The sequence below is a fragment of the Cervus canadensis genome, chromosome 5, assembly GCF_019320065.1.
Source record: "Cervus canadensis isolate Bull #8, Minnesota chromosome 5, ASM1932006v1, whole genome shotgun sequence".
NCBI classification, from domain to species: domain Eukaryota; kingdom Metazoa; phylum Chordata; class Mammalia; order Artiodactyla; family Cervidae; genus Cervus; species Cervus canadensis.
Window position 1 is genome coordinate 21,796,071 of NC_057390.1, and position 16,653 is coordinate 21,812,723.

Below are 16,653 nucleotides of genomic sequence, written 5' to 3' on the forward strand. Positions count from 1 at the left end.
CTAAAATACAGTGAGTGCTTCATCCAAACTTGACTAAATACATAGAAGACAGAAATTTTCTTCTTAAAGATGATTCTGCAGCTGTGTTTTTCAAAGTTCTAATTGTAATAGGAAGCTGACCTATCAATCTAGCCATCAAATCAGTCTGCTCTCTCTGGGCAGGCAGGCAGGCCCTCTGGGAATGGTACACTGTCAGCATGATGACACTGACCAGCTTTCTAACCTTGAGAAATGCCATGACAATGTGCTGGCAGTGACATCATGCATAGCTTTGGGCTTTTGTCTTTCATCGGCTGGGTTTGTTAGCACAGCCCTTGAAACCGCAGGAACAAAAAGGTCAAGAAGGTGAAAGGGCTTCCATTTCTGAGGCAACCACATAGGTATGTATTCCCTACCTGGCACTGAGGTTCCAAGCGCGACAAACACCACCGCAGTCACGGAATCCTTCAGGCCGATGGTGCAGCCGAAGTGGGAAGCGAGGTCTCCAATGAAAGCCGTCAGTATGCCAATCATGAGAATGGAGACGATGAAACATGCCCAGCCGTTCCAGTACTCTGTCGGGGGGACAAAGGCGAAGAGGACCTTCCAGAACACAGTCAGAAAGTGCATCACGTAGTCAAAACAGGAAGGCAGCTTCTCCTCCCCACATTCGTCGTCATCGTCATCTTCCCCTAGAGAGAAAGGGATGGAGGATATTTCATCAACACCTGTGCTCTCAGCTTCCCTTCTCTCCCACTTTCTCCTTCCCAGGCTTTTTAGCCCTTGCCTGAGAGGTGGGTAAAGCTTTGGGTTTCCCAATAGCCAATCATAATCAACCAAATAATTATTAAGGTACGGACATACTTCAGGGAACAACAGCAAAAACTTAAGCCCCAACCAGTTCCAGCGATATGCAAACAATACACACTTTCTACTCTCACGTCACCTCCAGTGAGAGTTGTCATTCCATAGAAATGAACAGGGTTTCTCCCCAAAACCAGGAAAGTCATGTCCATGTTTGGAAAGAAGTCTCTTTTACTGAAAGATAACTGACGATTCTTCTACCAGGAATCTTTCTTTCCAGCTTGGAGTCTGGCTTTGGGGATTCATGGCTACATGATCTCATATAGGACCATGTTCTAATAGAGCCCTCTGAGCCCTGCATATTTCTCCAGCTTCATCTCCTGCAACTACTTCAAACTCAAACTTCATCCCGGCCAAATGGAATTATTAACATTAAAAAAAAAAAAAAACAACTGTATGTAATGTACTTTCTCCTAGTTTTATCCTTTAGAACCAAATGTGCTTGGCATGAGAGAAGGAAATGGCAACCTACTCCAGTATTCTTGCCTAGAGAATCCCGTGGACAGAGGAGCCTGGTGGGCTGCTGTCCATAGGGTTGCACCCAGTCGGACACGACCGAAGCTTCTTTAAATGCACGCATGCATTGGAGAGGAAATGGCTACCCATTCCGGTATTCTTGCCTGGAGAATCCCAGGGACAGAGGAGCGTGGTGGGCTGCCATCTGTGGGGTTGCAGAGTCAGACATGACTGAAGCGACAGCAGAAGCAGCAGCAGCAGCGCTTGGCATATCCTAACCGCCCCCCCCCCCTTTATTCTTTAAAACATCACTGCCTCTGTGAAACTCTCCCTAACCCTGCCCCCTCTCCCTCCAGTCATGCTGGGAACTTCTCAAAGCTTCCATAGCCCCCCAACACTGGTAACACTGGATCACTGGTTCTCAAAGTGTGGTCCCAGAACAGTGGCAGCAGCATCAATAATTTTTTTTAGAAATGCAAATTCCTGGCCCCACTGAATCAAAAACTAGGGGGGAGGGGGTGAAGGGGGAGGTGTCTGAACAAGTCATCCAGGTGATTCCCACACATGCTCAGTTTGAGAACCAGTCTCTAGATTGTACCTGTTTGCTCCTCCATTGTGACTGTGAACTTGTCAAGGGCAGGAATGTGTTCATTTTTGTGTCTTTAGTGTTTGATCTCATCTCCAGCATATGCAATAAGCTAGCTAAGTTAAATGAATGTGTGTTTGGATTCCTACTGACTCAATTTAAGTACTTAATTACATAATGGATACACCCATACCAATTTTGCCAATTATGTCACATGATACTATCAATGCATTATAATCAAATATCAAATAATACTACCAAGAAATTCAGGGTTACTCTTTAAAGAAGTCAGGAAATCAATAATAGTGCTTTAAGACAGAGACTTCATTTACAATGTGATATTGTGACATAGCGGTAGCATCACCAACTCAATGGACATGAGTTTGAGCAAACTCCAGGAGATAGTGGAGGACAGAAGAGCCTACTGTGCTGCAGTCCATGGGGTCACAAGGAGTCAGACATGACTTAGCAAATGAACAGCAACAACATAGGGATAAAATCCCCATTCACATATTTTCAACTCTTCTTGAATATCAACTCTTCCTGAAGTAGGGGCTAATAAATATTTCTGTGTTTTGTGGCCACTTTGGAAAGAACTCCTTGAGACTTTGTTTTACCACCACCACCTCCCAAAATCTTGTCATCAGGGATCCACTGTCCTTCCAACTAATGCAGCTGGCAGCAGGTGGGGCGGCCACACTTCCCAGCTGACTGCAAGATCTGAGATTGCCAGCATGGGGCCAATGTGTGTGCCCTTCACGAGACTCTCTGTGGAGAGGCCATCTGAGGCAGCTCAAAGCAGAGGAGCTTTGAAAGAAAAGTGGCTCTCACAAAACACAAGGCGTGTCTGGTTTTGTCATCTGTCATCTTACAGGATGAGAAAAGAGGCATTGGGTCACTCTTTAGTAAGCACAAGGTCAGAAATTATTATGCAGACACAGACACACTTTGGGCATCCACAGAGAAAGTAGCCCTGTCTGAGGCTTTGGAAGGTCTGGAGTAAGCTCTCAGGAAGAAGCCCCCAAAACACGGATGGAATCAACTCTGGAGACTAACTAGGACTTGACTCGGCAACAGATGGAAAAAAGTGAGACTCACTAGAGGGAGAAAGTGTGGATGACCATGTTAAAGTAAGTGACCAAGGAGGCCATTTGGCCATTACACTAGGGTGACTCTAATGCCTTAGTTAGGAATTGATGTAAGCAAGCCAAAACCTCAGCCAGAGGCAATTCCTATACCTACACTAGTATTGGAGAAAATGAAATTGAGGAGTCACCAATCTCAAATAGCCAACTTTCACAAGTAAGGCAACTGCTTAAGCTAGAGCCAATCGGACAGTCTTCTTGCTTCTTGCTTCTTGTGAATCCATGTTTGGTCAAATAAAGTCTTAAAAGCTTTTAATGTGCCTCAGTTTATCTTTTAACAACCATCTGGACAGTGCTTATGCTGTATGGTTATTATTGCATTTTTAATATCTCCCTTGCCTGAAAGTCAAAGATGTTTTTAAGTAAAAGCGCATGTTATGGGCTGAACTGTGTCTCTTCCAGACTCAGCCTGGCTCCCAGTACCCAAGAATATGACTGTATTTGGACAGAGGGGCTTAAAGAGATAGACTGCTAGGGTGACCCCTAAACCAGTCTGACTGGTGTCCTTGTAAGGGGGAACTGGGATACACAGGGAGACAGCAAGGGCACATCCTCATAGAGGAACAACCATGTGAGGACACAGCAAGAAGGAAGCCCTTCCTTCTCCCAAGTCAAGGAAAGAAGCTTCGGGAGAAGCTGAACCTATCAAAACCATGACCTTGGACCTTCATCCTCCAGAACTGAGAAAACACATTTCTGTTGTGTAAGCTACAGTGTAGGGTGTTTTGTTACGGCAGTCCTAGCAAACTATACAGTCCCTTTGGAAGCATCCTGTATCATAGCACTGACAGGTAGGAACAGCCACTCAGTGTTTTGATTACCTACTCCTTTCTTGTTTCCTTATCATTTCTTCTTTTTTTCCTATTGTTACTGAACCAGGTTCATTTTGCCCTAAGAATAGCAAGCCAAGCCACTGAGAGGCTGAGGTTTGCAGTAAAGGGAAGGTTTATTCCCAAGACAGCCAAGTGAGGAGCCAGGAGGACAAATCTCAAATCTGCCTTTTTTAAGCAGAGGGTTTCGATATTTACGGGATGACGAATAAAGAAGAAGGTAGTCTGGAACATGGGGAGCACGGGGAAAGGTGATTGGACAAAGATGCAGTAATCTTGATTCTGCACAGGCATAATGTTCAAAGGGTCACTGAGTGGGCACTCATGCATGCCCAATTGGAGGGTCCGTGGTCCCATCCAGTCTTAATCAGCTCAGTTCCAACTAGACACAGCCTAAAACATCTCAGGCAAGCATCTATTGTTTAAGCTATTTGAAGGACTCGCAAGTTGTAAAATAACCTTGATTAGTGAAGGCAAGTGAAATGGGTTTGACTTTCAGTTCCACTTCATTTCACCTTTCTTCCCATTTCCCTCTTACCCTCCACTTGAGTTTCAGGTGAAACTCACTGCGAGAGTTGCAGTTGTCAGGTCTTATTTGGCGGGGGGTGGTGGAGGCACGAAAAAGAGGACCATGTTAATTCTTTCTGTGCCTCCTCTTCTCCCTATTTCTCAATCTAAAGTTCCAAGGCGGGGGTGGGGTGGGGGGTGGGTGGGGTGGTGCTGCATATACCCTAGGAAAGCTCAGAAAAAGCACTAGACCTTTTAATTATATTTTCGTATCTGATTCTTCAAAATTTCTATATTTGTAAAGATTTTATGATTTTATAGGGGATATGATTCCCAGGTGGTGTGAATAGTCAAGAACCCGCCTGCCAATGCAGAAGACATAAGAGATACAGGTTCGATTCCTGGGTCGGGAAGACCCCTTGGTGAAGGGCATGGCAATCCATCCCAGTATTCTTGCCTGGAGAGTTCCATGGAGAGAGGAACTTGGCAGGCCACAGTCCATAGTGTTGCAAAGAGTCGGGCATGAAGGAAGCGACTTATTATGCTCACATCATGCATGCATGATTAAAACAGTTTAGAAAACACTAGATTTTAATCAATCATTCATAGAAACACAGATCATTCTGCCTCTAACTCTACGAAGTTAATTTCGGGTGTCTAAGTCTCATATTATGAAGATGAAAAGAAAACAAATAATGAAGCTTCTCATAAGAAATGACACTTATAAATCAAGAGTGGATATTATATTTGTCTTCAAGATGGAAATAATAACACCATTCCCAGGAGGGACGTGCAAGGGAATAATTAGATCATCTCTGCAAAATGTTTGAGGATATTTCAAGGTAATGATTATCATGGTCGGGATCATTATTTCCCTCCAGTTAGTATTGTTATGGTGTTTCCCCCATCATTATCTAATTGCTCAGTCAAGGTGCTGGGTCCTAAGGTGACACTCTAGGCTTTTAAAAACAAAATCTGATATTGCCCTCTGGAATTAACTTTATGACCCATAAGTTTGGAATGCAAAATGTGTGTGTGTGTGTGTGTGTGTGTGAGAGAGAGAGAGAGAGAGAGAGAGAGAGAGAGAGAATTTCCCTCTGTAGGCTTCTAGCATTATAAGAAGTCTTAAACATTTTAATGCTTAAGTCTGGACTGGGAGGCCCATCTGTTTTATTGCATTTGAAAGTAGAAGTGGCTTCCCATCATTTTTCCTGGGATCTCACTGCTCTTTATAAACTTTAATCTCCAACTCAGATGTCATTTAAATATTAAAAATGACCCCTGATTGCCATGTATGATGCACAATTACCCTGTCTTGGAGAAGGACAAAGAAATACTGTGTTCATTCATCAGCATCTGTATTATACTTAAAAGTGTGCACCTTGCAAAGAGCAGTGGAGCATTAAAAAAAAAAAAAAGCACCTGGAACATCTCTTATGTGATGGCAAAGATGATAGTAATTTGCTGTTTCTGTATGTTTGCCAGCTCAGCATTACCGGACGCTAGGTAATTTTTTCGAGTTTCTCTTCTGTATTAGCAAAGGAACAGGCAGGGTGGTTGGTTTCCTTTTATAGAATTCCAAGCAAAGGGTCCTCTTATCTCAGAATCCTTCTTTTCAGCTTTATGGACTTCACTAATGGGAAGATAACAAACAAGCTATATTTCAATAATCCTTCCCATGGCCCTTTCAGTGGTTTCCTTGATACATGTTGGACTTCCTAAATATAACTACAAAAGTAGCCAAATCATTAAAACTACACAGAGTGGAGAGAGCTGACTTCAACTATTGATATAATAGTACTTTCCCTGGCCCTGCTCTGCAGCATGAGAACTAAGACATCATCAGCTCAATTAACGGATCATGAAAGGCAACCCCTGGACATTATACAACTGCACATTTTACAGCATCTAATGTAAACCAGGCAGAGACTTCCCTGGTAGTCCAGTGGCTAAGACTCTGCCCTCCCAGTGCATGGGACCTGGCTTCAATCCCTGGTCAGGGAACTAGATCCCATATATTGCAACTTAAAGATCCTGCATGCCACGGCTAAAAATCCCTCATGCTGCAACTTAGACCCAGCACAGCCAAATAAATAAACAAATATTTAAAAACAAAGTAAGCCAGGTGTTAATTTGTATCCTTCTATAAGGCACTCAAGGTCTGGCCTCAGGGAGAACTTGCAGAACCAGAAATAGAGGCTGCTAGGTGCAGTGGACACTTGGTTCAGAAGATTCAGAAGACTTAAATCAACTTCTGGTTCTGATAGCTTGGTTTGGGGCAAGACGCTTGGCCATCCTAGGCCCCAATTCCTCTTCAGTCAGAAAAGTTTCTACATTCCCACATCACAGGGCTGTTGTGAGGACTGAGAGGAAATGCCCAAGTCCTTTGTAAAACTGCAAACCCCTTTACAGACCGGCGTGCCATCTTCCACCACTGTTACTTGTCAAAAGAAAGGCAATAAATCAATAGGATCTGAGGATACTAATTGCACAGAATCTATATTCTGTTTGAATGAGCTGTTATCATTGCAGCTTCCCTGAGCGGCTTTAAGAAAAAAAAGGCAGAACAGAGGGAGAGAGCATAATGGGGTGTCTACGAAATGTCATACACTGAGCTAAATTTTTTCACAAACCCGATCTTATTTAATCCCTACAATAACCCTGCGAGGTAGGCATCATTAATCCCATCGTACAGATGAAGAGGCTGAAGTTTAGAGACTTTAAGTGACTTTTCTAAAATAATGACACAGTCAGTAAGTGGCTGAGTTGGGATTTGATCTCACAGCCCATGGAACATTTTACTTCCCATGATGTCTTGCTGAAGCAGCTCGAGGAATACAGCATTGATCACTGCACACTGATTCAAAGTCTAAATCTGAGAATTATTCTAATGCCCTGTGCTGTAGAATGTAATTCTGCCTTTTTGTAGGAATGCAAAAATGATGTTGCATCATCAGTAATGTTTGTATTCTCATTTACTTTCTAGATATGATAACTCTTGGCAAAGTCAGCCGTATATTCTTTCTTGAACTCCTGGGGACTAACTAAACCCAGGAGACAAGACAATCAAGTAAGGGAGAACATCATGGTTATGGCTGATTTTGAATATCTAGAGTACAGCAAGTTATTTTCATTTCTAGTTGTCAAAGGTCAACTATCTGTATCAAACATCCTGGTTTGCATCCAGCTCTTCATCTAGAATTTGGGAAATTGGCCTAAATTATCACAAGTTTGTAATGGAAAGCAGTTTACAGAACCTCTACTGTTGTTAACCTGAGAAAATGTTTGACTTTCAGAGCCTTCTAAATATTATTTATTTATCATTAGTCCATTTTTATTTTGTAAGACTATCTTCCAATATGAGAATAATGGAAATGATCAGAATGCTTTCCGGGAGTATGATATGATTGATTTAGGATGACATTTGTGGCCAATCACACTGCCTTCCATGCAATATTGTAAGCCTGGTAAGTGTTACTCAGCAGCCCCATGTAATATACAAATCAATAACTGGGAATGTAGATCACTAAAGTGGTTTTCTTCATTGTATAGACATTGTTTGGGCATAATTTCTTTCTGAAATTTTATGTCTTTTTTCCCAAGTGTGGCTGATTTGATTTTATGTCTCTTTAGTCTCTGAGCACAAAGATTTGCTGCCTTCAAACAAATTAAAAAGCTAATTTATTACTGAATGGACTTTCTCTTCCATAGCTATTACTTTTTTTTTGCAACCTGATATACAATGATTATAAATCAAGTTCTACTCATCTGGTGTATAATTCTATTTCTCTTATTCAAACCTTCTTACAGAATTATTAACTATTAAAAATGAAAGAAACCTTAGTAATCAGCTAATTTACCCCCTTTTAATTTTAAGAGAACAAACAGAACTGATTCAATTGATGAATTTTTGCTCTCTTTTCTCATCTCTCTCTCTCTCTCTCTCTGTTATATGTAAGAACTTGATTGAAAGCCAGTGGCTTTTACTGTCTTGCTCATTCAGTGATCCAAAAACTTCTTTTTCCTCTTTCCCATTTTATATGATTGTAAATTATTTCTCCCCTTCATGGATTACAACTTTGTTACGGGGAAGGGGCTTGTGTAGCTCAATGAAGCTATGAGCCATGCCATGCAGGGTCACTCAAGATGGACGCATACCAGTGGAGTGTTCTGACAAAATGTGGTCCACTGGAGAAGGAAATGCAACCCACTCCAGTATTCTTGCCTGGAAAACCCCATGGACAGTTTGAAAAGGTAAATAGACATGACACTGGAAGATGAGCTCCCCCAGTTCAAAAGGTACCCAATATGCTACTGAGGAAGAGCAGAGAGTAATTACTAATAGCTTCAGTAAGAATGAAGCAGTTGAGTCAAAGCAGAAACAACGTTCAGCTATGGATGTATCTGGTGGTGAAAGTAAAGTCCGATGCTGTAATGAATAATATTGCATAGGAACCTGGAATGTTAGGTCCATGAACCAAGGTAAATCGCACATGGTCAAGCCTGAGATGGCAAGAGTGAACACTGACATCTTAGGAATCAGTGAACTAGCATGGATGGGAATGGAAGTATTTAATTCAGATGACTGTTATACCTACTACTGCGGGCAAGAATCCCTTAGAAGAAATGGACTAGCCCCCAAAGTCAACAAAAGAATCTGAAATGCAGTACTTGGGTGCAATCTCAAAAATTACAGAATGATCTTGGTTTGTTTCCAAGGTAAACCATTCAACATCACAGAAATCCAAGTCCATGCCCCTACTATTGATACAGACGAAGCTGAAGTTGAACAGTTCTATGAAGACCTGTAAGATCTTCTAGAACTAACACCAAAAAGGATGTCCTTTTTATCATAGGGGATTGGAATGCAGAAGAAGTCAAGTGTGTTAGTTTCTCAGTCATGTCTGACTCTTTGTGACCCCATGAATGGTAGCCTGCCAGGCTCCTCTGTCCATGGGATTTCCCAGGCAAGAACACTTGAGTGGGTTGCCATTTCCTTCTCCAGGGGATCTCCCCACCCAGGGATTGAACCTGGGTCTCCTGTATTGCAGGCAGATTCTTTACCATCTGAGCCACTAGGGAAGCTGAAGAAGTCAAGAGATAACCAGAATAACAAGCAAGTTTGGTCTTGGAGTACAAAGTGGAGACAGGCAAAGGCTAACAGAATTGTGTTAAGAGAACAAGCTGGTTATAGCAAACACCCCTTTCCAAAAACACAAGAAATGACTCCACACATGGACATTACCAAATGGTCAATACCGAAATCAGATTGATTATATTCTTTGCAGCCAAAGATGGAGAAGCTCTATACAGTCAGCAAAAACAAGACCTGGAGCTGACTGTGGCTCAGATCATGAACTCCTTATTGCCAAGTTCAGACTTAAATTTGAGACAGAAGGGAAAACCATTAGGCCATTCAGGTACAACCTAAAACAAATACCTTATGATTATAGAGTGGAGATGATAAATAGATTCAAGGGATTAGATCTGGTAGACAGAATGCCTGAGGTACTATGAACAGAGGTGTGTAACACTGTACAGGAGGCAGGGGCCAAAAAACCATTCCTAAGAAAAAGAAATGCAACAAGGCAAAGTGGTTGTCTGGGCAGACTTTACAAATAGCTGAGGAAAGAAGAGAAGTGAAAGGCAAGGGAGAAAGGGAAAGATATACACAAATGAATGTAGAGTTCCAGAAAAATGGCAAGGAAAGACAAGAAGGCCTTCTTAAATGAACGCAAAGAAAGAGGATGGGAAAGACCAGAAATCATTTCAAGAAAACCGGAGATATCAGGGGAATATTTTATGGAATAATGGGCATGATAAAGGACAGAAAGAGTAAGGACCTAACAGAAGCAGAAGAGATTAAGAAGAGGTGGCAAGAATACACAGAAGAACTATACAAGAAAGGTCTTAATGACCCAGATAACCTGATGGTGTGGTCACTCACCTAGACCCAGATATTCTGGAGTGTGAAGTCAAGTAGGCCTTAGGGGGTGTGTGTGTGTGTGTGTGTGTGTGTGTGTGTGTGTGTGTGTGTGTGTGTGTGTGTGTGTGTGTGTGTGTGTGTGTGTGTGTGTGTGTGTGTGTGTGTGTGTGTGTGTGTGTGTGTGTGTGTGTGTGTGTGTGTGTGCGCGCGCGCGCGCGCGCTAGGTTGCTTCAGTCATGTTTGACTCTCTGCAACCCTAGGGACTGTAGCCTGCCAAGCTCCTCTGTCCATGGAATTATCCAGGGAAGAATACTGGAGTGGGTTGCCATTCCCTCCTCTGGGGGATCTTCCCGACCCAGAGGTCAACCCCGCATCACTTATGTCTCCTACATCGGCAGGCAGGTTCTTTACCAATAGCGCCACCTGGGAATCCTCACTATGAATAAAGCTAGTAGAGGTGATGGAATTACAACTGAGGTATTTACAATCCTAAAAGCTGATGATGTGAAAGTGCTGCACTCAATATGCCAGCAATTTGAAAAACTAAGCAGTGGCCACAGAACTGGAAAAGGTAGTTTTCATTCCAATCCCAGAGAAGGGCAATGCCAGAGAAAGTTCAAGCTACCAGATAATTGTGCTCATTTTACAAGCTAGCAAGGTTACGCTCAAAATCCTTTAAGCTAGGTTTCAGCAATATGTGAACCAAGAACTTCCAGATGTATAAGCTGTGTTCAAAGAGACAGAGAAACCAGAGATCAAACTGTCGCCAGCTATTGGATCATGGAGAAAGCAAAGGAATTCCAGAAAAACATCTATTTCTGTTTCATTGACTATGCTGAAGCCTTTGATTGTGTGGGTCACAACGAACTGTGGAAAATTCTTAGAAATGGAAGTACCAGACTACCTTACTTGCCTCCTGAGAAACCTTTATGTTGGTCAAGAAGCAATAGTTAGACCCGGATATGGAACAACTGAGTGGTTCAAAATTGGGAAATGAATACAAGGCTGTATCTTGTCATCCTGTTTATTTAACTTATATGCAGAGTACATCAGGTGAAATGCCAGACTGAATGAATCACAAGCTAGAATCAAATTTATCGGAAGAAATATCAACAAACTCAGATATGCACATGCTGCCACTCTAGTGGCAGAAAGTGAAGAGGAACTAAAGAGCCTCTTGATGAGGGTGAAAGAGGAGAGTAAAAAAGCTGGCTTGAAACTCCACATTCAAAATCTAAGATCATGGCATCTAGTCCCATCACTTCATGGCAAGTAGAAGGGGAGAAAGTGGAAGCAGCGACAGACTTTATTTTCTTGGGCTCCAAAATCACTGCAGATGGTAACTGCAGCTCTGAAATTAAAAGATGCTTGCTCCTTGGAAGAAAAACTATTACAAACCTAAACAGTGTATTAAAAAGCAGAAACATCACTTTGCCAAAAAAAGGTCCATATAGTCAAAGCTATGGTTTTTCCAATAGTCATGTACGGGTGTCAGAGTTGGTCCATAAAGAAGGTTGAGCACTGAAGAATTGATAGTTTCAAATTGTGGTGCTGGAGAAGACTCTTCAGAGTCTTTGGGCAGCAAGGAGATCAAATCAGTCAATCCTAAAGGAAATCAACCCTGAATATTCACTGGAAGGACTGATGCTGAAACTGACACTCCAATATTTTGGCCACCTGATGCGAAGAGCTGATTCACTGGAAAAGACCCTGATGCTGGGAAAGATTGAAGGTCAAAGAGAAGGGAATGACAGAGAATGAGATGGTTAGATAGGATCACTGACTCAACGGACATGAATTTGAATAAACTCTGGGAGACAGTAGAGGGCAGAGGAGCCTGGAGTGCTACATTCCACGGGGTCGCAGAGTGAACATGACTTAGTGACTTAACAACATCAGCAACAACTTATTTCTAGTGAGAAAACATATATCCATCTTTTCTACACTTAATGGATTCTATATGCTACTAAATGCAGTAACCTGAAGATTCAATCCCAAAAAGAAGGTATCTCTTTGTTTTGGATTTAAGAGGAGTGCTATAAACACTCGCTATACCTTACTTACATATTCTCTGATGCAAAGTAAAAGATGTCAGCACTCTTTTTCCAAGTATACTGCAAGGTAATTCCTTATCAAGAAAGATCTCAAAACACAATTCACTCAGATTTCTAGATCTATGATTTGCCAAAGCACAGGGAAAGAATATAGACATTTTCTTTTATCAAACAAAACATGTGGGGATTAGAAAAATTCCTGGACTTAAAGCATTGGGAGCGTTTCAGAGCTTGCCAAGGTCAACTCCCTGTATAATGTGAATTCCTTTAAAATCTCTTTGCCAAAGTCACCCATGCCACACTTGAGAGTCCCAGCTATTAGTAGTTCATGGTCACACAGTGGACATTTTAACAGCTATGGCTGTCAGCTTGGGTTGGTAGGCCATGCATTTGTCCAGGTCTATTCCTTAAACCATATGGGATAAGTCCAGTCCTGTTCCTCATGACATTCCTTCAGGCACTTGAACCTGGTTCCTCTCATTTCACCCTGGGGCCTCTCTCCAGGCTCAGTCTGACCATGCTCCTGTGAGCACTATCTTAAGTCAAAGCTTTCTTTCTTTTTTCAGTTTGTATTCTATATTGAAGCACAGTTCATTAACAATGTTGTGTTAGTCCCAGGTGTACAACAAAGTGATTCAAATATACATATATGTGTATTTATTCTTTTTTCAAATTCTTTTCCCATTTAGTTTATTGAAGAATATTGAGCAGGGTTCCCTGTGTGATACAGTAGGTCCTTGAAGATTATCTATTTTAAGTATAGCAGTGTGTACATGGAAGGGTTAGGGTAGGGCGGGAGAGACTGGGAGTTTGGGATTGACATGTACATACCCTTGGCTTTTAGAATGCAGTGCATGGAGCTGAATGCAACTCCAAGAGGTGTTTATTTGCCTGCACTGGGGAAGGTCTTTTGCTATCCTCAATCTGGGAACTTTCATTACTTTCATTACACATTTTCATATGTAGAGTAAACCAATACCATTGATCCACTGTTCCAATGCCATTTCTAGCTCATGTCTTCCTTTTCCCATACTAGTGTAATTGATTGGTGGGGGGGACACAATTTTATAATCTTTTATCTATCCTTATTAGGCTCTTTAAGAGAAGTGATTACTTACTATCTGTTCAGTCCATGTAAAACTCTGTTAAGAGAAAACTTGGACCTTGACATCACACCAGCTCTTACTAGGAAGTGTCATTCTTGAATGTATTTGAATGATGACAAAATCCCTTGGTGTGGCTAGCTGTCTGTCCTTGAGGGGGCTGTGGGTCCTACTGGTGGTCTCCGGTCTCACTGCCCTCATCTTTGCAGCCAAAGGCCTGAGGATAAGCCTAGTCATACACTGAGAGGCCCTTTTTCACTAGCTTGTGGGACCAGATTGACTGTGGAGACCCCATGTCTAGAATCAACTGTGCCTAAGACACCCATAGGTAGGAGTGTGTCCTTTACTCCAGAAACTTGACTGAACTTGGAGTTTTTGGTCTATTTCCTTGGAGAGATACACTGGATATCAACACCATATGGCAAGATATATGAGTTCAAGACTTCTGCAGCTTTGTGACTTGAACTTCTGGCCTGTTTCAGATGGAGAGGATGCCTATAAAAGTCCTGTTAAACATCGCCACTATCTATTGGGTTGGCCAAAAAGTTCGTTCGTGTTTTTCCATAAGATATAATGTGAAAACTCAAATGAACTTTTTGGCCAACCCAATACTACTTTCAAGCCGAGACAGCTATGGCCCATTCTGCCCTCACAGGACCAGTACTAGTTTCAGCCCATATTTGGGGGGCTAGGGACAGTGATGTGTGATAATACTGAAAGGGACACTAGAAGGCAACTCACTCTCTGTGCATAAATTTCAACCCTGTCTGAAACAAATGAGGCCCTGGGTGATATTTTTCACAAAGAACAGAATGCCTACCAGCTTAGGCCATTATGGATCCTGTTAGGATGGTTAACACAGCACAAGAAATATCTAATGCGACAGAAATATTTCTCCTCAAATGTGGCCACTGTCAAGATGAAAAACGGATCCACTAAGGAGTTCCAGCTCCATGCAAGTTTGATTATTAGCCAAATGAATCAGTTTAAAACTGAAACTCGATTGCTTAGCCTCTTTCTCTTTTAAGAATTCTTCTATGTGAATTGAGTGCTCCTAAATGATTGTGGGCTGACATAATTAGTCACATGTGGTTTTGCCGGAAGCTCTACTTTTGCAAAATCACTTCAAGTCAGACTAAGAATCTTGAAATTCAGAGTGTCCTCTTACCCTTTATTGATTGTAGGATTAACAGAATTTCAGGCTCTTGCAATAGAGAGGCATACTGCCTGCAGACTTGAGGAGCTAAGAAGTAAACCTCCAACAAGCAGAAATGATATTCAGCAAGTGTAGATGCTTCCTGCTAGTTTCAATGCTTTAGCTAAACTGGGTAGGATGTGGGCACACCGGAATCCAAGACTGGCCCAAGGGCTCTGATAATACTGTGTAAATATCAGCAGCTGTGTCTGAATTCGCCTCCTGCAGTGTGGGAAGCTGAGCCTTGGAGGGACTGTTTGGGCAGCAATAACCCTGTAATCATCAACAACAACAAAAATCAATATTACGTCCCAGGAAAATGTTAAAATTTATATAAAGGGTTGATGTGTATCAAAGGCTGCCACGTGAAGAGGAGTACAAAGACAATCTATATTCTCTTAAGATGGTGTTGTGATTACACTATAAATTCAGATTCACTTACTGAGTGCCTATCTTTATGTATATGGGTCAGTGTACACATCCCACTTAATCTCCCAGCAACCTAGTAAAGTAGGTATTATTTTCTCCATTTTAAAGATGTAGAAACCAAGGCTCAGAGCTTGAGATTTGCTTATGAGATTTAAACTCTTTCCATCACTTTATTGTAATTACTTGACCCATTGTTCTCAGAAAGAAACATCTCTGTAGTTTGTCCAGCAAAAATCCATTCTGATAAAAATCTAAGCCCATCTGGCATTGCTTGAGGAACACTGTAATTGGGAAGTTAACTTCCTGCCTTAAAATAACCCCCTATATATGATACCATGGATAAAATACTGAATGCTCTTTCAGGGAATGAATGGATGGCCCTACTTCCTTTCTTCTTCCTGAAGAGTCTGGTTTTCTTTTAATCTTTGGGAAAATCCTCTCCTAGTGGTTTATATCAGCCCTGTTGGGAAGTGGGATTTTCTTTATGCCATGGCAAACATCAATTTCTCTGCATAGCAAATGGAATGGACTCTAGTCAGCTCTTCAGTAAAGACAATTCCCCTCCTCTGTGATTGCTTTCCTGGTCTCAGGAAATGAACTTTTTTCTGATTGTGGGGTTTGTGAGTTGATCTGCCAGCAAAATGGTGGTGAAAGTTGAGTCTAGAAACCTCATCATGGCCTCGGTTTGCACAATACAAAGTGACAGCTAGTTCAAGGTGCACCTCATCTGCTTTTTCCTGGTCCCTTCTCTCTCTCTTGTGATTTTCAATGAGATCCCAGGAAACAGGGCCCCACACTGACTGCAAAGAGGCTTCTATGATTTCCATGTGCTTGGGCATCTCAAAGATTCTTCTCCTAGAAACAAAGGCTAGCCTCAACTAACTTTCTCTTTGGCGATTTTGAAAAGATAAACGAGACTTTTTAAGAGAAGTGAGAAGCTTATTGATGGTGAAGTCAGTTTTGGACAATAGGATTGTCTCATTAGCAGAATTCAGATGAGCATCTCATTCTTTGACTGTATGTGAACTCTTCTTTTAAAGGGTAGGTTGCCTAAGGTGAGTGCTGACAATCAGATTTGTCTGTCCATTGGTGGTTTTGACAAAGGTATGTATAGTCAGAGCTATGGTTTTCCAAGAGTCATGCATGGGGGTGAGAGCTGGACCATAAAGAAGGCTGAGCACTGAAGAATTGATGGTTTCGAATTGTGGTGCTGGAGAAGACTCTTGAGAGTCCCTTGGACTCCAAGGAGATCAAACCAGTCAATCCTAAAGGAAATCAACCCTGAATATTTATTGGAAGGACTGATGTGGAAGTTGAAGGTTCAATACTTTGATCACCTAGTGTAAAGAGATGACTCATTGGAAAAGACCCTGATGCTGGGAAAGATTGAAGGCAGGAGGAGAAGGGGACAACAGAGGATAAGATGGTTGGATGGCATCACTGACTCGATGGACATTAGTTTGAGTAAGCTCTGGGAATTGGTGATGGACAGGGAAGCCTGGCGCGCTGCAGTCCATGGGGTCGCAAAGGGTCGGACAGCTTGTGTGTAGGCCCTGAGGCAAGAGCAAAGTATGAGGAA

General features: G+C 42.0%; 1 protein-coding gene across 6 annotated transcripts in view; it reads right to left on the bottom strand.

Annotated features, from left to right (window-relative positions):
* Positions 1–16,653, bottom strand: part of SLC8A1 (solute carrier family 8 member A1) — a 442,687-nt gene that overhangs the window by 44,423 nt on the left and 381,611 nt on the right. For all 6 annotated transcript variants that reach the window (XM_043468408.1, XM_043468407.1, XM_043468405.1 and 3 more), the window contains one exon: positions 396–671. In XM_043468408.1, the coding sequence (XP_043324343.1) occupies positions 396–671 (276 nt within the window). The remainder of the gene's footprint in view (positions 1–395; positions 672–16,653) is intronic.